Below are 26,083 nucleotides of genomic sequence, written 5' to 3' on the forward strand. Positions count from 1 at the left end.
ATCTTTTTTTTCAACGGTCAAGAAGGGTGATGCTACAGGTCAGAATGCAATGGACAAGTTGCTACCACTGATATAGATATTTCCCTGATAGATAGTAGGAAAATAACAAAATGAAAAACTTGTCACGGGTCAAGGGAACGAGTAGCGAATGCCACGTGTTGAGGACGTGGAACTGGACCCAAGTGCAAGTGGTGAAGGTTACAGTGAGGCAGGAGCGAGTTAGAAATAATATTTAATAATTAAACAACCAACAAAAACACAACAGAAAGCGTCACAGAACCGGGAGAAACTAAGCAAAAGCTGAAAGTACAACGAACCGAGAATAAACTACAAAAGAGAACAGGAAACGCATGGAAACTGGGAGAAACTAAACACTTAACTCAGGCACCAGGGTTTAACACAGAATAATCCAAAGTTAGCTAGCTCACAGAACGAGAGACCGAACAAGGAGAGCCAACAGAACGAGGAAAATAAGCTAGCTAGCACACAGAACAAGAGACCGAAACAAGGAGAACCAAGAGAACGAGGAGTTACCACAGGAACGTCACAGAAACTAGAAGTTCATAGGGAAACCATGGGAGAGTCCAAGGAACTGGAAGAAACGATCTGGCACACGGTGCTGGAGTCCAAGTGTTTTTGTTCTTGGGTGATCAGGGAAAAATTGGCTCCAGCCGTGTGCCACACAAACAGACATACAAACATAACTCAAGGGATACAATAAAAGCAGGATCATGACAAAACTTTGCCAGGCTTTGCATGTGTGCATGTGGCACTTGAACTCAGGTGACCCCTGCCTGTTGGCCTTTCTTGGCAACTTGACGCACATCAAAATTTGTTCTAGAAAGTTCTACTGACATTAAGCAATTGAGCTACTGTCCACACATCCATCTCTGAACACATTAGGAACCAGAGTTGACAACTGATGTTAAAGTTGAAGAAGGGACACAAAAAGTTTGGGCCGGGTTAAGGTGGAACTTGGGGGGAAAAGAGCACAGGAAAGGAGAGAACATCAGAGGACCAAAGTGAATGAGAGTCGGAACACTGACGTCGGAGATGCTATCAGGTCCGGTTGCTGATATGACAGCCTCAGTCCTCGTTGACAGAGCAATCAGCCTGCCATCTCCTACGTGGCACAGCGGCGGCTTCTATTGTCTCCCAGGCTTTGTTCTAAATAACATCTGCATTCGTCAGCACAGGTTTTTTTTTTTTTTTTTATCTTCTCCAGGCTCTTATCCCTCAGGCGAAGTTTCAAGGGATTTTCCAGCCTCCGGCAGTGCAATTTCATATGCCCTTGGTGAAACATGACAGGAGAAAAATGTTTTTTTCAGGAGGAGGAAGGTTGTGTCAACTACAGGGATGTGATCTATTTATAGCAACACGAGCGAACAGTTCACTGTGTTGTAAATAAATGGTGTAAGGATTCCATTTATATAGGATGATGTATGGAGCCTAACAGATATACCAGGCTTACGCGAACATGGCACTGGATAATTTAAACAATATCAATGTGTCATATGCACATTCTTAGCACTATACTGAAGTTTATATTTTTAAATGCAGCGATTATTATCAATCCTATTAACTGGTCCTGAGACTGAAACACCGACTGTGGCAAGCGTCAGACCCACCATTGACAGAGCTGTCCAGTGCTGCTAGTGGTGCTGGTTGTGGTTGTCTTGAGCTGCATATCAGTGTAGTCAGATACCACTGACAAGACTCAGAAACTGGCACAGTAGGGGACAGTTTTCTGTTATGTAACCTCTTGACCATCATGAGTAGCCTCAGCAGCACCAGTGGAGCTGGACAACATTCGCAGAAATATACATGTGGTTCTTGATCTACTCATGGAAATAGTGTTTCGGAATCATTAAGGCCCTTCCTTCATCCATCCTCAATATGTGCCACTGTAGAATATTGCTGCAATTGTTTTGTGTTGAGGACGAACTAAAATAAATAAGATCAGTGATTCTTCGCTTGTCTTGTAGCTGAACTTCATAACCATACATCTACAACTTTTGAATACTATGTAGTGGAGCACAGCCCTCCATTTTCAGGCCTGAGTAGTGGTAGTTCCTGACATGGCATGGTTCTTGGCACGTTATATGAGCGTGTTATGCTCAGGGGACTCGCACTCCATGCTCGAAGCGTCCTGGTCACTTGGATCAATGAGACTTCCAAGCGCCTGTCGGTAACTCTGAGCCAACACTGAGTCCCAGCTGGTACTGTTTCACTCAGAAAGATTGATCAGAATGACTTTATGCTATTTGAACTTGTCAGATCTCAGTAGCCTAAGCTGAAAAAAATATCTTCACCTAGTTTGCCCTTTATCAGGACAAGAGCAAGCGAGCTGGCATTCACACTTTGTCATAGTTAAGAGTTACTGATGTGAATTCACATATTTGTAAAGGGGAATGATTGTAGAGGGGTTTTCACCAGAATGTTTTGAAACTGTGGCCTTCCAAAAAATAAGTGATAGAGAAACAATGAAGCAGAGAGGAAAGTTTTGACATGCTCAATAGGTGACCGTGAGAATGCTTGTTTTTAGTCATAAAAATAGTCATAAAAACTAATTAATCAGCAGCCGTCCTCACGCAGTCCGTCTCTTCATGTGTCCGGCTGCAATGTTCGACTTGACTGCCTCAGTCACTATGAGGTTTCTTTTGGGATTTGTCCATGAACAACATGCCAAAAATCCTCTTGTTCATGTCCACCTCCGTGATGCATTATGTGCTATTTGTTTCAATGTTTTCACTTCCATTTGGTTACGTGTGATATGTGAGATTTCATCTTTAGAAAGAGATCAATATTCTGATGGCGTGGCGGCTCTTGTTTTAGCCGTGGTGGTGCGCCATGCTAGTTTATTTGTGGCGGAAACCCTGCTGTTTTTGGACATACATTACCAGTCAAATGGTTGGACACTCCTTCTCCTTCAGTGTTTTTTTTTGTGTTTGCTCCTTTCTACGTTGTAGATATATGCTGGAGACATCAAGTACTGTATATGAAGCAGGATATATGGAATTATGCAGCAAATATTTTTCTTCAAATAACTATAAATATGTTTTATATATTAGATGACTCATAGTAGCTACTATCAGCTATGTTGCAAACCCTTTGCCTTCATCATCAGCTTTATGATGTCGTCACCTGTTGGAAAACCATTTTGGGGGATGACCCCATGAAGCTCATCGCCAGAACGCCAAAAGTGTGCGAATATTGAAGAATCAAAAATATAGGTAGATATAAAACATCTTTTGAGTCATTTCACTGAACAATTGCACATGTTCATTGGTTGCTTTGATGCCTTTTGCATTGGAAAATTTGTGAAAATAGAGTTTAGACTGGCAGTTGTTTTACTGGCAAGTAAAACAAAGTTGTTTTTTTTTACTTTTTATAGTAGCCCATTAACAATAACAAAATGATCACCGCTGATATGATTTGATATGATATGAGTTTTAATAGCAATGAAGGTCATTTTGCATTTCAGTTTCACTCATGAGAATACAAAGCATGTTAAGTTCTCATGAACGACCGTATGTATTTCAATATTTTAAATTTGCACAGCACAGTGAAACAGATTTCGTGAAATGAATCCATGATTTTCTTTTTCTTCTGAGTCTGCCTCTCTGGCTGTGCTTGCATTCTACGCCATATCCAACAATACTAGTCGATAATGACCTGTGCTACTATTCATCAGCGCTGCAATGTGTGCAGGCTGCTGTATTTACTCGACATGCTCTACGCATGCACACTCCCTAATTTCAGTGTGTGCGCGCTTCATTCAAGACTCAGCTGGTCAGAGCAGGTGCATACCGATGACTCAGACATGTGCGGCCCATTCACTCAATACGGCTTTTCACAAACAAATGCTTTGAATCAGTTCGGCGCATGCACCCTGACACACTCGGTTTCTTCAAACACACAGGCACAGGCACCAGTAGCCCCTCTGCATTGGAATCATTGTATGGATGTGTATAAATGACAGAAAAGTTGGGATTATCACCGAAATGTGTTGAATCTCTGATTCAAATTTACCTGTTTAATTTATGAAGTATTTTTAGTTCAGTTCATTTCAGATTGTAGGAGCAATCATTTTTGTGGCTCACAGTTTTAAAATGGAGTTTAGGGAAAAAAATACAAAAAAAACACCTCTGGGATTTTAAAGGAATTCTGTCCAGTTCAAGATATCAGCAGTTTACAGTGGAAGTCAGGGAGTGATGTAAGAATGATGTAAAGTCACTTTGGATTTTGGACACTGTAACTGACTGGTGGAGCTCTCTTTTGCTTCACGCTTTAAGAAAACTCCCCTGACAAGGACGGAGGAAAGTTGATCAAGTCAGGGATGTGGGCTGCGGGTTAGGTTTGACCACCATACGGCGTCTAGTAGATAAGCAAGTGAGAGCTGAAGGGTGACCAAAAGTCAGCATTTTGAAGCAGCGTGGGAAAAACACATTCAGTTTGATAAGGATAAGAGATATTTATTGTGATTGGAACTGGATCCATACACCTGTTTATCTCCTGTTGATGGGCCCGGGGTAGTCACTCGGCCTTACGCGGCCCCTGGACCTCGTGGTGAGAGTCCTTCATAGCTGCGTGTAGTCGCTGCATGTGCCGTAGTAGGTAGATTACAGAGTCAGCCGACTGACATAAATAGAGGAGGATAAAGAGCAGCCATTATCATGACGTCACCGATGCACCCGCTGCCCTTATATAAGCTCTGTCTTTAAACGCCACACACAGGCATGCAGCCTACAATAGAACATACTGTACGGCAGAGAGAAGGAGGGTGGACCCCCCATTCACACAGCCCTGGGCTCGCTGCTGCTTTGTCAGAGCTTTAGATGCATGATTCCAGCGATCCATGTTTGAGTGAGTTTATGCATGACACATCGTCTGCCATGACAGTAACAGGGAAGAGGCTGTTTTTTTTTTTACATCCTCCTCATCTGACTCTGATTAGGAAAGAGAGCTGATGCTGTGATCCCAGGATCGAGGCCCTCGCCCGAAGTCTGATGGAGGATCTCTTGCTAATCCTTTAATATCAGCCGTCCCACGCCGTAGCCACGGCGACCCCTCTGACATGGCCTGGTTGGAAAGAGAAAGGAGAGTTAGAGAGGAGCTGCTGATCACTGTACAGAATCATGGAACACCAGCCTTTATGATTCATGAATACGGTCAGCTACAGTTGAAGCTGAGGGCAGGCGGCGAGGTTCCACAAGCCTGGCAGCCACGAACACGTGGAGTATGTGTGTGTGTGCGTGGGTGGCTGATTCTTAAGAGTAAAGGCTGGGTGGTTTTTCGGCGTCTGCTCGGATGATTGGGTAACTTTAAATCGGTGTGGTCTACTCCGGGGGAATCCTTCTGTTTTTGGATTTCACAGTCAAGCAGACCTTCCCTCACAAGACAGTTGTGTAAAGCAGTAAAACTAAAGCAAAAGTTTATGAATAATTCAGCCTTGTTTAAGCAGTCTCATCGGAAAATGTCAGTCTTTTTTCCAGGGAGACTTTTAAATGATTGAGCAAGTGATATGACAGTTTCTTTCCCAGTCTTTATTTTAAAAGACATTTTGAATTGCATTACGAGCAACACAGCACGATCTGAATGGGGCTGAATGTTATGGACAGAATATCATATCTTGATATTTGGATATTTGATACGCTAACAATATATCTTTCACCTTAGATTTGAGTACAGCCAACTATTTTCCTAGAATTATTGGCAATATATGTAAATCTATTTTTAATTTAATTAAACAATAGTTTGCTATTCGAACCATTGCAAAATCATGCCACAGTCCATTTCCTCATAACAAATAGGGTGAGGTTAGAATGCAAGGCGTAGCTCTTTGGAGAGCTCCTGATCATTGTGCCTTAACTATTGGAGCATTTTGCCGCAGTTAGACTTCCAAACAGCAGATAAATCCACATTTTAGTGAGGTATAAACTAAGTTAAAAATATCCACAAAATATCAGACCATATTAAGAGTTATCCATCATTAAGAGACATATGTTAAATGAAAAGAAAAAAATCTATATACAAAAGAAAATTGCAAATTATAGTTCCATTTTAGTTCCAGGTTTTTTTTTTAATGGAATTACTTTTAAAATGAAGTAACACACACATTAAAAGTGTGTATACAAACAAAGAAAAAAAAAGCAAAACAAATGTACAGTAAGTAATTTATAAATATGTGGAGCTAGAGTGATCAGATTATTTTCTGACTCAGTATGGAATTTTTGTTATTCTTTTAATAATAATAATAATAATAATCACCACCACCACCATCATCAATTTTAGTTCTTTATTTTTTTTTCCCAAACATTGTTTGTCAAGAAACTGTGTGCAATGCTTGTGTCAGGGAATTGTGCCGTGGTAAATGATCCAGTTTCACCTCATTCGTCCATAGATAGAGGTGGCCGATATGATGACATTAAATCATGAACAATTGTCTAAAGTGTCTAGACGTGAGGAGATTTCATGGATTTAGCCACATTCTTTCTATACACCATAGGCCAATGTTGATGCACCGTAAGCAGCACTGTGCAGTGCTCCTCTTCCCGAACACACTCACTGCAAAGAAGCCGGTCAAATGGTCAAATCAGTTGTTTTCACACCTGATGTGACATATTTCCTACTTTGGACTTTGTGTGCCATGGCTTAAAAACAGTTGGAAAACACTGGTCTATGTCAAATCCTTCATGTTATGTTGTGTGTTGTGTGTCTGTCAGTCAGATACTGATGTTTTGAATCTATTATTGCTACTATTACCCCCACTACAACTAATACTACTCACAATAACTCCCATCCTTTTGTTTACAATAATTAAAGTTAAATTGTTTTACCAAATAGGTGGTGCTACCGTCTTGAGTAGGAACCTTGGTCAACAGTGCTAACACACAAACGTAGGTTAAGATTGTATGTGTGTGAATGTGAGTTCAGCATGTGATGGAGTCACTTCTGCCTGGTGAAGCTCCCAGGAAGAGGATTTTATTATGTTTACCGACAAAATTGATTCAGCTCTCATCTGGTGTGTGCCAAATGAAACCGCGGTGCATTTTCAAATATCATCTATCTGGATAGAATATAATAGCTTGATGAGGTAACAGAAACCATGCACAGTAACACCATACATCAACATTTAAGCAAAGTGGTGGGTGTGACCTGCTGATATCAAATTGCTGCGCCGCATGTACTTGAGCACGGCTAACAGTGACGAGCCGCAGCTATAAAATTCGACAGGCAGGAGCGGCCCGGTCTACAATAGAGAGCGGATCTATTACCTGTCCATTGTTGGAGGAAGCCGCCGCGTTATTATTGCTGGTCAATAACAAGACAGCTGACTGCAGTTTCACTACTGTCCACCTGCTGTGACAAATGTGCCTCATCTGTTCATGATTCCAAGGAAAGAATTGGGTGTAAAAGTACAAAGTTCATGAAACCATCGGCCTGATCCTTATCTCTCATTGTTAAAGTTGGTGTAAGAGCAAAGACATTCAATTGGCTTGGTGTTATTGCTAAACCTTTAAAGTTACCAGAGGACTGCAATTGAGCAGGGATGGTCAGACTGGACTGGGCCGGACAAGATGTGCGATGCTGACATGGGGACAGAGGTGTCACAAGAGGACACGGGGCAGTAGCCCCTCATGGTTGCTGAGATTGATTCAGTGGCGTAAATCCCACAGGTTCTGTGCAGTGAATGGAAGGAGGTGTGACGTTGGCGTGTGACGGTGTCGGGCTGTCACAGAAATGCTGACGGCAGCTGAAATCAAATCTATCTGTCCTGCTGAATAAAGCAGGAGGGCTCAGGAGTGAGCCTGGCTTTTGGAACCCGTTTGTTATCTTCAATGATGGAAAAATAGCCACTTCCTGTTCATATTTAATGAGTGCTACCTCACCTTTGTGAGTACAACCACATTTGCATGTTTTTTAAAGAACCAAATCTGCTTCCTCACTTACGAATCAGTGGACCAGCCAAAGTCGACAGGATGTGAGTCAGGCCTATAGAATCCTCCATGGAGATGTGAGTCGCACGCTTAGCTGCCTCGCTTCATTTATTTAGTATATTACATATTTATTATGCTCTTATTTTGAAATACTGGCTGCAGATGCTGATAGACAGCATACACTTTTCACTTTGAAAAACTTTTTGACGTATGAATGGTAATACACAATACATTAATACATAAAAAGGACGATGAATTAGCCATTGACAATGCCTCACTATTGCCTCCACTGAGGAGGCTGTGTGTCCGCTGACCTTTGCCTGTGTGTTTGCCAGCAAAGTAGCTTGACTAATTTTCAACGGATTACAATGAGATTTTGAGGAAATGTTGATGATGAGGCCAGGAACAGATGATTCAATTTTAGTGGTGTTTGGTGGATCTGGGTCTTTTGAAGGAGAAACATTATCCAGTCTATTAAATGTCTTCCATGTAATGTTTCCGTGTTGTTGTACATTGCAGTGGCACAGTGGAGACCAACTGCCTGTCAAGGATGAGCTTGAGATGTAGGACAATTACACTGATGGCTGAGCTGCTTGGGAGGAGTCTGCGGCCATTTGTGTTTTGTTTTTGCTTTTGATTTGTGGGGCTCTTTCCTAGTCTGGTACTTTCAGTTGCTACTGTCATTGTAGTCATATAGCTGGTGGTGCCGTCTTTAATAGGTACAACAGTTGAGTTATGATGACAAGAAGTAAATGTGTTTATGTTAATAACAATATAGTTAATTCTCATCACGTCGACTCCGATGCAACAGCGATCACCTGATGGCCTGCAAAGCTGCACATCTATGATAGAGCTGGGCGCCACCAGGTGCTTCTGGCAGGTAATCTATGGAAGCAGATGGATTTGGACGTCTGTTTGGCAGATGAGCCGTTTCCTGCTCTGACAACGAGCTGTTGCCAGCGCTTGTTTGACATTCTGAACATTAGTTGCTGGTCAGAAGGTCTGATTGTGCGCGTGCGCATGTGTGTGTCGGTCTGATGCGCTGCAGATCTAATCCTATCTGAGCGTTCTAAGGCCCAGCTGTGCTAGTGGGCCAACTTCTCTACACACAGCAGCTCCTGCCCTCAACAGCGCCACGCTCACCCTCACTATCTTCCCATGCCAGCGCCATGTGCCAGAGGAAGTTATCAGTCCTCCTAATCCTCCCCACAGTGGGTGGAAAAGTGTTAACTAGCACTTTCCCTGGCATTTATCAGAGCAGTTCTATGAACAGGTTGCCTGAAAAAAAGCTAATTGTGCAGCTTTAAATGAGCTGCTATTTTTAGCACTGCTCCTATTCTTGGTGATTTACAGTGCAGACACAATGAGGCGCTTCGGTTACGCACTGAAGACTCTGCAGGCTTCCTGCTGACTCAGTCATGTTGAGTTTCCTTATGTTGCAGAGCTGTTTATTGGGTGATTATATATGCCACCCTTGGGTCCTGTATCAACTGCATTATAGACACTGCTGTGGACGGACATGTGACTGTCTATGACAGTGCTGGAGAAGGTTTTCAGGCACTTTTTTAATTTGACTCCATGGTTTCAAAAATTGTGGTTGCATCATGCAGACACAAAATAATATATATATATTTTTTTGTTCATTGTTTTCAAGAAATAATTCTACAGTTTATGTGTGTCAGTTCTCAACATTGTTGGTATCAAAGTCAGCAAATAGCAGAATGTGTTCAAAAGTGAACAACAACAAAAACCTTCACATCATCAAAGAGGTCTTGCCATCAGACTACAGTAGTACTTTTTTCCAGCAGATGTAATGAAGGCTAAAGTGGAAAGTGCAACTTGTTCGTATTGACCCTGTCACCCGTCAGTGTGACTTTTTGCAAATAAATATGTGAGCTTTTGTAGGTAGATCTGTTGCATAGCCGCACTTTGCCACACCTCCATTGCCAAAATGCATGCACATACGATATGACATCACTTCCTACAAACTATGCGCCAGTCTACAGCAGCACAAAATAAGTAATTCTCAATGAAAGATTATTGATTTGATTGTCCTCTTATACATTTGAATGTCGTTTAACATTTGCACCTTACATGCATTTGCATCATATAACATTGCTTCTGATACATTACACATAGTGTAGAATACATTTCTTTTTACATTCCACCGAGAATGAAAAGGAGCAGAGTGAAGCACATTGCTAATAATTTCTGCCCCTTATTCCCACTGTCTTGAACATTGGCTCTGTGTATAACCTTTGCGAGTGCTTGTGTGTGTGTCAAGTGCTTTATGTTGTGTTTGTGTTACTGTCACTAAGTTACTCCTATATTTTTACACTCTTCTCTGGAGTAAACTAAAAGGTTATGTGTTGGATAGATTTCCTATAAAACCATCATGTTGTGCAGGTATTTCATGTCCTTTGTCAATGAGTTCCACATTTCCACTCCCACTTTTGCAGTGGTTGTAGTACAGTGTGCTTCTAGCATATGGTTGGTTGAAGTTCCCTCTTCTTCTCTGCTCCTTCTCATCAGGTGTTATTCAAGCCATCTTTTCAGGTGGTCTCTCTTCTAGCTCAGGTAATGGTACTACAACTACCAGCAAGTTAGCAAGTTATGGCTGATTGTAGTTATGCTCTGTAGTATGCTTCTGCAGATACATATATTTTAATTCAGCCTCTTCAACCCTGGTTCCTTCATTCTCATTTTTGTTCCACTGCAAATGAAGAAGGTGTTGCCTCCTCATTTAAATACAATGCACTGACTCCTGGAGTGTTGCTTATGATATATGTAGTTAATGTTTACCCACTGAGCCGGATTACAGTTTATGATCCAATTATGAGTCTGTGGAATGTTCTGCAAGAGTCACAGTAGAACAGTCACGCAGCTCAACTGCAGCAGGGAGATAATGAATGTTTCATGATATCTGTGCGGAATTGGTGACAAACAGGCCTTATTTGGAAGATGACTTTGTACTGAGAAGTGTTCTGTGATTTGTATCAGACGATGGCGCTTTTCCATTTTCATGTCTGACTACAGTCCTTAGTCTGCTGCGCTTCAACTTATTTTATAGATATCAATGTCTGTGTGAGGGTCTCCTTCACCCAATGTAGACAATACATAATAAAGAAAAATGGAAATATTCAATATGAAACAAAACAGATTGCCTGAATACTTAGATCACTTTGATTTGAACAGTTAAGGTCATTAACAAATTTAAATGCAATTTGCATTCAGCTGTAATCCTCTGATGGAATGTGTGCTGCGCTATACGCCACTAGAGGGCAGTGTCATCTCAGTCTTGCGTTGTTTCTTTTGAACGCCTGTGACAGCTGAGAGGAGCGTTTAGAAATGAATATATCAATAAATCTGAATGAAACTGTTGTGATTGCTGTATTGATTCATTGTCCTCTATGCAATATTTGATGTAAAAAGTAAAATTAAATGAAAAATATAAAAGTTATTTGGGCTAAACGTGTTTAAAGAAACGCAATCATATAAATATTTTGACTCTAATAATATATTTTATTTTTATTAGCTGGAAACAGAGAGCATGTGGCTGCAGCCTTCCTCTGCAGCCAAGGAACAGACGACGTCACTGGTGACATTTTACACTCATTTTACTGGCCCGTGTCAAATAATAGACGCGTGCGCTCACTACACTGAGGCACTGTAGCACCGAACCCTCATGGAGACGGCAGCTCTCGCACACTCTCGCAGGCAGGCTTGGGTCCAGGCAGGCAGCAGGCTGGATCAGATAAATATGAGGCTGGTAATGCGACCACAGAGACGCGGCTGATGGCATCAATAAAGAGCGTCGCTGCAGGTCATCGGGAGAACTCAGCCAGAGGATAAATATGGACTGGCTCGTCGGAAAACAGAGCAGCCAGAATGACGGGTACACAGGACTCTGTCTTCTATGCTTTTGTTGGTTTGACTCGGTGTCGTGAGAGCAGTCCGGCTTTGTATGGCTCAAAGTTGGAAAATACAAAGCAACGTTCGACCGCTCCATAGATATCGAATTCTGAAAATATTGCTTGCTATGCTGAGTAGGTTATTTGTAAATAAATAGCACAGTACTATTAGATTATTTCCTACTCAATGTGCATCCTAACAGCTCTTACTACATCAGCACCTGGCTCTTACCTTTTCTCAGATAGTCTCAGATTAATTATTGTTGGTCGCATTGTTTACATTTCTTTCACTAATACGGTTTATAATGCAGATCACATGCAATTCATACAAAGCTATAATGCTGTGTTTTAGATGTAGCGTTTATTTGACATAGTGTAGTGTAGTGACATAGTAGTGACATGCGTGTTCAGTTGCTCTTCTGACTGGTCTTTCTAAGTCATATATCTCTTGAAGTTTTATAATCCAAACATGTTCACCAGATGTAGTTCCATCATGTGGTTGGCAGAACTTGCCTGTTCTTCTTTGATCGTCTTCCTCTGTTTCTGGCTCTGTACATGACCAACAATGACTTTATTAAGCCAGATAGTTTCAGAGCTATTTTTTCGACATGTTGTTTGTAAGTGCTGTTCAGTCTATGCACAATACATGGTTCACTCGCACTGTTATTCCACAACACATTTCGGCAATGATCAATGTAGAGATGGGTTGATGAGCTTTCATGAAACAGTGTCCTAATTTTCAGAGACCACTAGATGTCACTGTCTGCTATCTATTGTTCGGCATTTAACCACTATTTCAATGAAACCTCAAATTCTAGTGAGCCTAGTGAGCTCTAAAATTGGGACACGGTTTCGTGAAACTTCACCAACGCATCACCAGTGGTCATTAGGTGCTACTGTACGTATATGCCAGTGCAGTGGACTAGATGCTGTATGATGGTAGATTTCTGAGAACATATTCATTCTGTTTAGTTTTGGAACGACAAGTTTTCAAAATGCAGAGTATAAAACAGAATGCCAGATCAAAACCTTGGTTGCTCTTGACTGCTGACAAAAGGTTCAGCTGTTTCTATGGTTCGACCAGAATTACGCCTCATATTAATTTCCCTTATTACATGTTCCATATTCCATCTATAGCTCATCGTCTGCGTTGAAAACATTAATACTTCTGCTCAGTTGAACATTTTCTATTTTAATTTGTGCTGGTTTCATGATTTCCTCATCTATTTTGTGTTCTGAATGCACTGAGCCGTGCACACATTATTATTTTTTATGTTATAGGGTCAAAGAAGAACCAAAGACTCAGTCAGCACAGTAAGTAAACTGCATTACCCAGAGTGCTCTAGGCTTTGACACTTCTTCCTGTCCGTGGGTGCTGTGTTGCTTCGTGTGGCTTTCACCTCTTAGGAAATTAGCGGAGAAGTCACTGGTGTCACTGGACGCAGCGCCACCACATTTATTATCACTTGAACGTGTGAATTGACAGCCTTTCCGCAATGTCGCAGTCAAGCCGTCGCCTCTTGTGACACCGTTGACTTCCTGTCTCGCTAGGCCCTGAATCTTTTCCTGTGCAACGATTGGCTGCTCATTCATCCAGTGTGTCATCTGCACTCTGATTGGCTTGTGCAGCCACGTGTGAACTTTACTCTCGTATATGCATTTTGCCTAAATCTACCCGTACTGCAATCCAGTCCAATAACTTGACCCCTTTTGCACATGTGAGCTGAATAAAGACTCTCCTTTCACCCTCAGCTGAGCATCTGATGCAGCACTCATTTCCATTGGCTGCACAGCTTCCCCTGCTTTCTTCCTCCTAGTTTTTCTCTCTCTCTGTCTCTCCTCTCTTTTTGGTATACCCGACGTGTTCCACTAACCGCCGCTGTTGCCCGTATCCCGGCCTTCTTTCCTCTCTGCTCTGGTGGTAGTGAATGTCTCCGCTGTAGTTCAAGTCGTAGAAGTCTGACCTGATTCTTCAAGTCCCTCTCAAGACACGTTGTTTTGTCCCATGATGACTGACTGAGATGTTGCTTATTTGAACAGGTGGTTTCCCTTTAGTGGGATCACTGAGCTGGTAAATAACGTTCTTCAGCCCCAGCAAAAGTCCCAAAATGACAAGGAGCCAGAGCCTGACGCGTAAGTAATAGATCACTGTGATCATCAAACGTGATCCTGGCTCATGTGTGAGTCATTTTATTGGATCTGAACCAAACAGTACCGGGACGCAGACAGAGAGAAATCAAAGGATGCTACTGTTCATCTGTTTGTGTCTCACTACTCGCTGTCTCTCATTACAAAAAACATTGCAGAATCTACAAGAAAACTGTTGAAGTATACAGCTGAACAAAGGTGATCAGCAATGGTGGAAAAGGAAGGGCATTGATAGAAGGAAACAGGAGATGAGCAGAAAGAAAGAAAGAAAGACAAACACCTAGGTGACAGAGGGAGTTCAACTGAAAGACAATCATGCATGGATGGAAGGAGTGAAAAAGAAACATAGCGGGTGACAAGGGAGGCACAGACAGACAGGGAGACAGAGAAAGAAAGAAAGGCAGAGACAGAAAGAAAGACCAACAACAAGGCAGGAACAGAATCATGGAAGAGAGACAGACAGGAAGCTGTAGGAAAGACAAGACGACACAATACATAGACAGTCAGGGACAGTCGACTGGCGCAGCAAAGTTTGAAAGGACAGACGAACAAGTCGGTGCGCAAGCGTGTCGTGAGACTACGCAGGATAATTCAAGTCAATAATCTGAGAAGGATCATTAATACCCGGCAAGTAGGAAAGGCCAGTTTAAAAGAGGGAAAAGGGCAGATGAGGAAGACAGCATCAAAGGTCAGACAAGCAGTGATGTCCCAGATTTGAAAAGTTGAGGCGAGAAGAGCTGCTCAGCCTGATTTATCAGCCAATTATCTTGATTTTAAGCTGTCAAATTCAAAGTTAAGGACGTGGTGAAATCTGACGATCGAGTAGGGCTGGGTGATATGGCAAACAAAAAGATCACCTTTTTTTTTTTTGTTCATATGGTCTGATCTTGATTGTTTACCAAAGGCCAGTTTTTGAAGCATCTGGAATGAAAACTATAGAAACTACAACTATGGAAACAGTCTGTCATTAAACAAACAAAGCAAGAACATATGTACAATCTGCACTCAATATGTAGCATAACAGTATAATCTTCAACAACAAAGAGAATATAATATAATAGTGTTAGAACGCCCTCCTCTCACCAGAGTGATCAAGTCGGAACTGGTTTGAAGCCGGGTGTTTTGCCCAAAAGTGAGTTCTGTCTAAAAGTGGTGACGGTCGTCATAGCTCTGGCAAGTTATCGTTGTTTTTCGACATTCCTCATTGTTTTGCTTTCCACTTAAACACCAATCGATTCTAAGTAGTGACTTTTGTGAATTCAAAGTAAATGAAACTAAATGTGCGTTATTCTTAGTGATTTAATCCACAGCATTCACATGAAGGATGCACAACTTCCATGTTGTTTTAATACATTTTATATGTGGAGCACTTTTTAAAGTGCTGTTTAGGTTTCAAACATTTGAAGAGCTCAGCGCAAATGTTCACAACTCCTATGCCTGAGAAATGAAAAACAAAAATAATACGAGACAAAATGTGCTGCCTTTAACATGAGAAAAAGTTATTTAATGTCGTGTCTCCTGATTTTTGGGTCTTGGGTCACTTGTCTTGTAGTCTAGCTCATTTACATAGTCACCGGACCACTGTGTGTCCTGTAAAAATAACATTGTATTGACATGTGTTGAGACTGACATGACTTTTTGCCAGGAGTCACTTTTGGGCATCACAACAGTTGCCTCAAACTTAGTCCGCAAAAGTTGCCAAAACCCCCAACAAATGACCAGCCAAATGGAATATTTGAATAAATGTACTCATTTTTGTTGTCACACAATCCAGCATAGCAGAAGCATAGCAGAATGCTCCGGCTATATTTCAGACTGGCACGTCTTGGCCGTCATCAGTCAGATTCATTCCTGTGACTGCTGGTGGTCAAGGGGGAGCAGTGTATCCAAGTAACCTGCAGATCAAGAACTAGAACAAGATCGCTGAATCACCCAGCCCCATGTTAGAGTCAGGGCTGGATTGCAACTCATTGTGGGCATTTATGTTTCACATGTTCCCTTTTTGTAAGTCATGCTAAGCAGCTAACCAGAGCTCATGTCAGGTAAGAGCTCTTTTGCTTCATCCTCTCAATTTTGAGCAGTGTTTAGTAAATCACTGTTGTTTTCTACCAAACACAAATCAACAAGTGATAACATCACGTGACATGAGCAAATGCTGCTGTTCAGAGATACTTCTTGATAGATACTTGTTTGTATATTGTTCAAAAGAAAGAGTGATCAAACAATATCTCTACCAATGTAAATTACTCAGTGAGATCATTCATAGCTGTGGTGTCTAGCAGTGCTAAGAGAGAAGCTTTTCTTCTCTGCACTTTTCAGAAAGGGGTCTTTGACTGACTCCAAGCCTGTTTAGATGGTGGCACCTTCCAGGGAGACCTTTATCCATGTGAGGTCTGTTGGTGCATTTAGTTTGGTGACAAAATGCATGAATCACAAGTTAATATCCAATATATAGACCTTCATTCTTAGGACCTTGTTTGTCAGAGGGAACTAGGCATAGCTTTGTTTTAGGACCTTCAGAGCAGGGTCTTGGAATCGCACTCCAGGGACTATTGTTTTAAATCTCTCCAGTGTGAATAATATTAAGCTACTGACAATATTGTGAGTCAGTTCTAGTTCACGTGTTGGCGCTCTAAACCCCACCTCCGACCCTAACCTCAAGAGGGAACGAATAGGACCTCACAGAGTGAAATGCTTTACTTTGAAGAATAGTAGTATAGTTTATATGAAATCTTTGTGTCTTTTTTTTCCATTGCTCCTTATGAAATTAAAGATGGGTCACATATAATGATGTAAACAAGCTGGAAACGGACATTCCTTGACAGAAAGTGCAGCCTCAACTCACAGCTTATTTACCTTTTCAGTCCTGCATGTTGCGTGAAAGGCTAGAGACCTGCCTAATTCATTTATCGAAACACATCAGTTATGCTTCTCACGTAATTCCAACTGAAAGCTGAGAAGCTGCGTTCCTATGATTTGCTGTATTTTGACCAATATTCATTTGATCCCTGAGGGGGGTAAAATCAATAACTCTACCTGCCATATGGATAAATAATGATAAACTTGAAAGAGTATTGATGCCAGGCAGAAACTGAAAGCCATCAGTGAGTGTCCAGTTATAGGCCAAACAGGCTATTGATATGTGGAGTCTGTCATACGTCCAAGTGAGCGTCTCATGTTACCGTGGCGAGGTGTAGCCGCTGTAGCGGAGCCCCAAGGTTGAGGAGGGCTGATACGCCAGCAAGTGATCATACAATGAGTAGCGTATGATTACTAGTCAGGTGTGTCACCTGGTTTTGACCGGGTCTGTCTGGCTCGCTAAAGTCCCAGCTGCTGCTTTTATGACCTCGTATGGACACGCTATCCTTTACTGCAGCTGAAAAACTATGAATATATCTGTGTGTAATTTATCTCATTTAGTTTTTCATAACTGCAGATCTACTATGCTGCATCCAGATTAAATCAAGACGCATACAACAGTCAACCGTAAGGACATCAATAATAATAATAATTATAAAAAATAATAAGAATAAGAATAAGAATAATAAGAATGTATTTTTATGTCTTACCATCATTACCAACATACATTTGTTATTTTTTTTATCTTTATCAATGTTTCACATATTTATATGTATATCTACCCTCTCCATAACCATATATTTAATACCTTACAAATAATGACCAAAAATTAAAAATTGTCCATCAGAAATATATTTTCTGGTAAACTCCTCGGTTTCACTTTACAGTTTAATTGAGAATTAACCATTTAAAATGACTTGTATGTCGAAGGCTGTCATGGAATAATAATATTGCAGATAATAGTTAAATATTTAAGTACTGAAATGCTTTTTTTACAAGAAAAATGTAAGAAAAAAATACACTAAAAGCTTGGAAATGTGAGCAGATTTTTCAGAAAGACAATTATCATTCACATATTTCTTACATATGATAAATAATATTCGCTTAAGAAAAAGAAAAAAAGCATAATTGAAATGTTGTTGTAGGAACAGAATTGCTTGTCATTCTTTTAGGGTGAACCATGTTTATAAGGGTGTTCACTGCAAAATCGGGACATGATGTCTCACCTTCATTTATATTGGTCTGTTGTTGATTATTTTTTTTGTATTCAAGAAAAAGAGCACTCTTTTACATGGGAAGCCTGTAAACATTCGGGGCTCCTGGGGGAGTATTAAGATTAAAACATGTCCTCTTATTTCCTTTCAACACGCTGACAGTAACTTATCTTTCAGTATCTCTTCATCTCTGTTATCAGCATCTCTGTCAAAAAATACCTTGGAGAAAAATCTCACTCTAATCTCAGCTTGCTGAGAACAAAGATTGTGTCACAATTAGCCCTTTAATCCTTGTGCGGGTGCAACAAGGGACACGCCACAAACACAGTGTCTGATCTTGACTGGCACAAAGACAGCCAAACACACAGACGCTCCACCGGTGGCCACTGAGTGGAACATTTGGGCACTAAAGAGCTGGTTGTGGGTAAAAGGAAGTGCGTTTATCTCAAACGCAGTGCTGTATGTGGTAAAAGGATAGCGCTGCTCAATAATTCACAAGTGCTAATGAATGTTGCAGGGGATATGTGGGGCGAAACCAATTCTAATCGCCATATTATGAAGTCAGCCCAGTGTTTAGTTTCCAAGGAGACGCTCAATTGACATGTGTCATACAAAATGCATGTGAAGAGTCCATAAACCTTTTTTTTTTTTTCGGTAGCCTCTCAAGATTCCACAGCAGTTTAGTATCTCTGTGTTATAAGACAGCAGGAGGCGCACTTCTGATCCAAGCAGGCCAAGCGTGCGTGACTGCTCACATAATTATTTATTTCTCACAAAGGTGTTGCCCTCTCTCTTCTTACAAGTGTCCCGATATAGAAACGCAGGTGCAAATGATTCATTAAACGCAAGGGGAACCTGAGAAAGTGGAATGAAGTGATGCTTTGCAAGGCAAATTTGATACACCCCTCACCCTTCTGGGAGGCATTCTTAGCAGCAGGAGCACGGCATTGATGCCGCTCACGACTTAGCGTGAGATTTTGAGAAAGCTTTATGTGTCCTTAAATGGAACGCTATTGTTTGAATGGAATCAAATCACAGCCGATTGCAAGTTCATTCTTTTGGTGGGCAAGTTTTTAAAATTTTAAATTTTCTATCAGAAGTACATTTTCTGGTTTCACTATACAGTTTCATTGAGAATTAACAATTAAAAATGACTTGTATGTCGAAGGCTGTCATAGAATAATAATATTTCAGATATACTGTTTTTCTACATCCTGAAATGATTTTTTGTTTTACAAGAAAAATGTAAGAAAAAAATACACTTTAAGCTTTCAAATGCGAGCGGATTTTTCACAAAGACATTTATCATTCATAATTTTTTTGACATATAAGAAATAATATTCACTTTATAAAAAGAAAAATATATATATATTGTTGTTGGTTATAGTGATGGAAGAATTGCTTGGCATTCTTTTAGGGTCAAAGCTGAAGCATGTTTGTAAGGGGAAACAGAGTTCAATTAGCAAAGGACTCAGAGAGTGCAAACCTCCGCCGAGCAGCGTCAGTCTCACAATGTTGAAGAATCCTTTAAAAAGAAAAAAATCCTGTATCCAGACAGTGATCTGGATCACTCCCAAAATTAAATCATTTATTCCTTGTCCCATTTCACATACTCCCTGAAAAAAATCATCCAAATTAGTCCGTAACTTATCAAGTCATTTTGAACACAGACAAACCAATGTTGTCAAAAACATAACCTCCGTGGCCTGCTGGTTTTATAGTGTGCGCTTTATTTAGAATTGCTTGAATTATGAGCAATTTTGCATCCTCATTTATGTGTGCAATATGTGCCTTTATCATGTCAGTGTCATGTGAGAAGCTTGTCTGTGTAGTCAAATACGGATGGCATGTGGAAGTCACCATCAAAGAGAACACACAAATTCTCTTGACCGCCCCTCTCCACACCTTTGTGACTCTCTTTCTGCTAGCTTTATTCTCCATAAAAGAAGTGTTGTCCTCACTGTGCCAAGTCCACCACCCTGCTTTCTCCCAATTTAGATAGGAACAGCAAACTCACAATGGCTCAGTGCTCATGAGAAAGAAGGTTCTAGGTGTTATGTAAACACTAACTCTTTTGAATTGATATTTTACATGTTGGGACAGTCCCTCACCTAAGTCACGCAGTGTTCCTCTAACAGCTGTACTTGTGTTCCCTTACAGGAAGTTGCATCAGCAGTTTGAGTCGTACAAGGACCAGGTTAAAAAGATGGGCGACGAGACGAAGCAGGCTCAGGACCAAAAGAGCGAAGCCCCAATCTGCGGCATCTGCCACAAAACCAAGTTTGCCGACGGCTGTGGTCACCTCTGTTCTTATTGCCAAACGAAATTCTGTGCTCGGTGCGGAGGACGAGTATCTCTGCGGTCAAATAAGGTAACTGCGCTTCGCGTGCTTAGAAACAGCCTTTCAAAAATGGAGACGTCCCACTCTCAGGCTAACTGTTATTTAGATTCCAAGGTTATGGAGAATTGGAGTGAAATCGTCATCTGGGCTGTGAGCCAGAAGTGCCTCGACTATTGTTTTTTTCTAAATGACCCCTCTGTGGTTAAACACTGTCTGCTTGCTTTTGCTCCGATTCTCTTTTCTCAAGACTGTAAATATTGATTCAAGTCTCTCCCCTCCACTGTAACTTACAGTTGTCCCACCTCACCACTGGAGGGAACTCTTTCTCTGTTTTCCCCTCATAACACGGTGGTGGCCTTCCCCCACGAAGGAAAATAAAAGCAGCATTGGCCAAAAGTTTACGACCACCTAACCCTTGCGCCTCAGTACAGTAGCTGTTGGTTTGACTACAGCAGAGAAATGAAAGACTCTGTGTGGCACGATTGGTAACTCCATTATTATAAAAACCTTCATAAAATCTAAATTATGCATTTCACCGTTATAAATAAACTATAGATTCAGATTTTTTTAAATTGATTATTCACTGTTAATGCAGCATTGTTTCATCGTTTCAACGGAAGCAAGAGGGTGGATAAACAAAATAGACGTCTTCCTCATTCCTTTTTAACATTGTCATGTTTATTTTATGATTTTGAGCTTGAATTGTGGTGAGTTGAATTTTAAACACGCACACTGCCTTAAAGCAACTGCGGCTGCTCTAAATTTATACTCAAGGAAGTTGGTCACTTCAACATGAGAAAGGCTCTTCACTCCATTTTAAATCCCTTAAAACTATCTTTCGCCTGCAAGTTATGCATTTTGAGACAACATACTAAAGGCTTATAATAATATAAGGCCATAAGTAATCACAATCAACCCAAAGTGCCAGCTGTGTTGTGAATTGAGTGATCAAGTGAATTCAGATAAGCTGTAACATAATTCATGTATAGAAGAACCTCTCAATGTGCTGAATCAGCTATTGATGAATGCCATCAAGGTGCACATCTGAGGAAGCTATGAACTTGTGTTCTTGTTGTGTATGTGACACATTGGTTAAAGAAAAAATATAAACACAAATTCATCCTGTCGCCAGGAAACATGATGCACGTATATTAAATGTTGCCACTAGTATGACAAGGAGAGAAGAGGAACTCTGCCTGTAGAGTCCAGAAATGTCAACACACTTTTGTATCAGGCAACGATTGGAGGAAGTTATGAATTCCTAACTTGCTTACAGAAAAATGCGGAGATACTTTAGGTCACAGGTACTCGGGTGAAAAGGGTCAGAATTCAAAAGGCGTCATTTTTACCTCTCTGACTCTGAAAATACAGGGCGAGGAAAACCCTCCAGCGAAGCCAGAGTTGGGCCACTCATAAATGCTATGTCTTTGAAGTGGCTTGGAAACAGATCTCACCCTGATGTGATGACTCAAATCCAAGAAATCTGCCTCATCAGAACTATCAATCAGATTTCCATGATCACAAATGTAATTTAACATAGCATTAATGCAAAGAACTGGATCTAAACTTATTAGAAATGGTTGAATTGCCTTGCATCGGTGAGCCCCAAGCTTTTGGCCAAGAGCAAAATCTTTCCCAACTGATCTGAATCTGAACCACAGGCGTTGGCCGAGCAATAACACCAATCTGCCCAAACCTTTGCTGTTGTACAGGAATCTACTAACGCCACTCACAATCTCTCTCCCTATCTTTCTTCCCACTCCCCCCTCTGCTCCCCATTTCTCTCTGCTGCATTCCTGCTCTCATGGAATTGCAACAGGAGGACAAAGTGGTTAGCAAACCTTTTCTGCATTTGCCAGGACTGTGTCTGAATATCAGCATCGCTCACGATACGCTGTGATTTACACATTCAGCAGCCAACAAATCACGACCCCGATTGATCTTGTCTGTGAGTTTTCTAGGAAGATACATGAGATGAGAATCAAGGACAAAAGATTACAGATGTATTGGATGGATTTCACAAGTGTACCAGTGTTTTTCTTGGGATTCTTGCTCATTTTACCTGTCTTTGAGCCTCTACTGAATGGATCTGAAGGTGCGACGGTAGTGGTCAGAGACTCTGCGATCCTCTAAGGGAAAGTTTGCTAAACAGTGTGTGAGTTCATGTGCAGCTGATCTGTGAATTACAGTAGCTTTATTTCAGTGTAACTGAACCCCTTGTTAACATGTGACTTCTCTTGAATGGAGGATTGAAGATTTCAATGCGATAACAGAGTAGATTTTGTTGTTTTATTGTTGTGTATCATAGTTCTTTTCAATCTTACTGTGATGTCTGCGATCAAGCAGGACATAGAAAACTCTGACAAAAAAAATCCATCTGATAACAAAAGTCTAAATACAGGTCCAATAATCCAATTGAATAATGCTGAAGCTCACAAGCTAAAATGGACAATGTCCAAGGTTTCTCGGCAACTTAGAAGACTCTAGAACTAAAAGAGTCTGTCATGGGCAACCGAAGAAGATACGACACAAACTGGCAGGGAGCAACAAGAGTCAGGAAATGTGGAGCGAAAACAAGACGAGGAAATGTCCAATGAGAGACAGAGAAAAAGACTGAGTACAATGTGTAACAAATGAGACAAGCTGGTGCCTGACGTTCAGTCACTTTGCACAGATTTGCTGCTGGTATGTATGTAATAAGATGATGGAAAACACCTGTGACCCCTGCAGACTGACAGAACCCCATCCAGCTACAGAAAAACTCTAGGCACAGGATGTCAAATAAGAGCAGACAGGAAGTGACTCCAGCACTTACTATATATGTAGCTGAAAAGAGTGCACTCTGTGAAAGTTGGATTGATTCTCAAAAAATTACATATGATATTGTTTTTTCCCCCTTTTCTGTAGTGTATATCACATGTACCTGCGGCTCTTAGTCGAGGACAGGGATCTTCCCTGGCAAGCCAAGACCCCCAAGTTACGTGCTCCCATGGTTCACTGGATTATAATAGCTGGCAGATCAGTTACCAATCGTGTTGTGCAGATGGTGTTGAGTAAAAACACTGGCAGCAGGCCTGTGATGAGTAGTTGAAGTGTTTTGGCCTCACAAAAATAATAACTGAAACATGCCTGGATATGCGCCTTCATGCCTTCATACAACTGAAGGCAAGCTTCTAGTCTCAACGTGTGTCGTACGTGAGAGTGAACACTACAGAGAATGAATGACATCCCCTACTGAATTCATTTCTTTATGTGTTGGGTTCCAGACCATGTCCACTGGAGCCCCCCGGGTTCTCGTGATGATCGCTGATATGATCCAGCTTGTAGTTGCAGATGAACTGTGGCTTTGATGACTCTGCCAGGCCACATTTTAGCATGGCTTGCCCGAAAGCTTGTGTGTCAGTGAAAGAGGTGGTGGTGGTGGTGGTGAAATCTGCCCTTTTTTTCCATCCATCTACTCTTTCCCTTTTTCACAGATGGTGACAGCAGTGGCGAGAGAGATCTTGTTCTGTGAGGCACCATTGAATATTTAGAAGACTCGATGCTGGGAGCAGAATGATTGGGTGAAGAGGAATAGTAGCGAACAAGAGCAGTTATATTACCCTGTTTTAACCTGCACAAGCACTCTATACATCTTTTGTTTCTTAAGCTAAGAAAGCAAGCAGTCGGCTGTTCTGGGTTGAAAGCCAAAGCCTTTGATTCCAACAAAAAGTGTGTCAGTGTTGTTGAATCCTTTCGCCAGTGGAGAAGCACCACAAGCTCTCTGACGTGGCTTCAAAAGGGGTCTGAGGAAAGCACCCTTTCCCGGGTGGATGCAGTTGACAGAAAAGCATCTTTTTAAGAAGTTGGTCTGTCAGCACATCACTGAGGAGAGAAAGGAGACAGAGTCCAATTGTAGATCACATTGATGCTGCTGTTTGATTCCAGTTTGAGGTTCTGATTCATGACGACTGGTATTGCTCATCCAAACATATTCACAATGAGGTTCATCAAGAGAGCACTCTGATGAGTGAAAACAGATTAATTGAAAAAAAAAAAAATCACAGAGCCTTTTCATATTCATATGTTACCAATACATTTAATCTATAATTCATTATGACTACATTCATGAGAAATTACAGTGCATTTATTGAAGCGGAGTGAATGTTTATAAGCATGCATGACCACGTATAATATGGTTTATCAGGTGCTATAAGTGGACAACTTAAGCGAATAGTGTTATTTATGATATTTGGCTGTGCCTCAAGGAAATCACGATTGCAACTATTATAGCAATTTCATCCAATCCCCGCGAGTCCTGTGAGGTGCTGACCAATTTTTGGTTTTCCGCAAATATAATGATTTTTAAAAAATGATTACAATTATTTTAGTCTCCTGTTTCCCACCCCTCAATGCGGCATGTGCATCATCATTTTCACTTCCCCTTTGTTGAGATGACGTCATGTTGAACGGCAAACACGCATATCTGCCCACAAATATTTCCGCTCTGGGTCAATATACAGGATGGACGTGAACAAGCATGACTGAGCGCGAGAGCCGTCTCTCCTGTTGCTATTTCTGTCATGCTACATCCCCTAACCTTGGTATACATGTATTTATTTTGTTTACCTGTTTACCTTTTTTTTTTTTTTCAATAAACGGACTTTCACAGCTTTTTTTCTTCCACACCATCAGCCATTTTTTGGTCCTTGCAATACTTCAAAAATCTTTTTAAACCTTGTTACCATGCATGATTATAATAATGTCTCATACAGTATACATCCTTAATGCATTGTGGTCTCTAATAAATGTACTTATAACATATATGCCACACATTGGACAGTTAGGATTGTTATAGGATTGTTGTGCTTTTCATGACTGTGATGGATCTGAGCTTTGTGTGAGGAATTCGCCTGGTAATCCTGTGGACTAGCTTAGATTTAGATAGATGTGTCACCACTTTGCATCTGTCAAGCTTGGCATGTTGTCGCAGTAGTTCCATGAAGGCTGATTTATTATTATTTTTATTTGCTTCATGAGCAGCGTCACAGCAGAAGTCCAGTCAAGTGAATGATAAACCTTCAAATGCAAATGAAACTTCAGAACACCCCCATAATCGTGTCACTTCCAAGTAAGCCAGTCCGTTCTTGTATTGGATTACAGCATTGGCTTTTGTGCTGTGATGCCAAATTCGGTGTAACTATTATTTTTAACGCCCATCTGTGTGCGCAACACGACCGTGGCAAAAGTCCTTCCCAACACACTCATCAGTGGGTTTCTCCGCTTCATTACCGGGACGTTGGCTCCCGCCCCTCCAGAGCTCAATCCCCCCCCTCCCAAACCCGGTGATCATCCACTCCAAACACCGGAGCACATCCAGCCTTACACCGCGCGTGATCCACCCCGACACCGGAGCTGATGGACACCGACACCGGAGCCGATCCAGCGGCCGTCGTGTGACGTGTTGACACTGTCTGGCTGGTCTTACAAACGGTGGGACGGACCTCGCGCCTGGGTTCCGTCATTTTTTTTTTGATCTCCTAATAGCCTTGTTGAGAGCGGGGACTGCGCTAGTTGGTTGGTCCGGCGGAGTCAGTGTTGTAACCTTCACGAGCTTTGTAGCGGCTGCTGTCCGTCTGACAGGCGCCGGGACCCGGATACGCGGTCGAGGAGCTGTCCGCGGTGCTGAAG

General features: G+C 41.4%; 1 protein-coding gene across 9 annotated transcripts in view; it reads left to right on the forward strand.

The window, feature by feature from the left end:
- rims2a (regulating synaptic membrane exocytosis 2a) overlaps positions 1-26,083 on the forward strand; it is a 129,774-nt gene that overhangs the window by 8,123 nt on the left and 95,568 nt on the right. For 8 of the 9 annotated variants that reach the window (XM_053880344.1, XM_053880342.1, XM_053880347.1 and 5 more), the window contains exons 3-6: positions 13,133-13,165; positions 13,892-13,984; positions 20,233-20,443; positions 22,233-22,244. In XM_053880344.1, the coding sequence (XP_053736319.1) occupies positions 13,133-13,165; positions 13,892-13,984; positions 20,233-20,443; positions 22,233-22,244 (349 nt within the window). Of the gene's footprint in view, positions 1-13,132; positions 13,166-13,891; positions 13,985-16,008; positions 16,042-20,232; positions 20,444-22,232; positions 22,245-26,083 lie in introns of all 9 variants that reach the window. The other variant, XM_053880345.1, reaches the window with a different exon arrangement.

This window comes from Synchiropus splendidus, chromosome 12, assembly GCF_027744825.2.
Source record: "Synchiropus splendidus isolate RoL2022-P1 chromosome 12, RoL_Sspl_1.0, whole genome shotgun sequence".
Lineage (NCBI taxonomy): Eukaryota > Metazoa > Chordata > Actinopteri > Syngnathiformes > Callionymidae > Synchiropus > Synchiropus splendidus.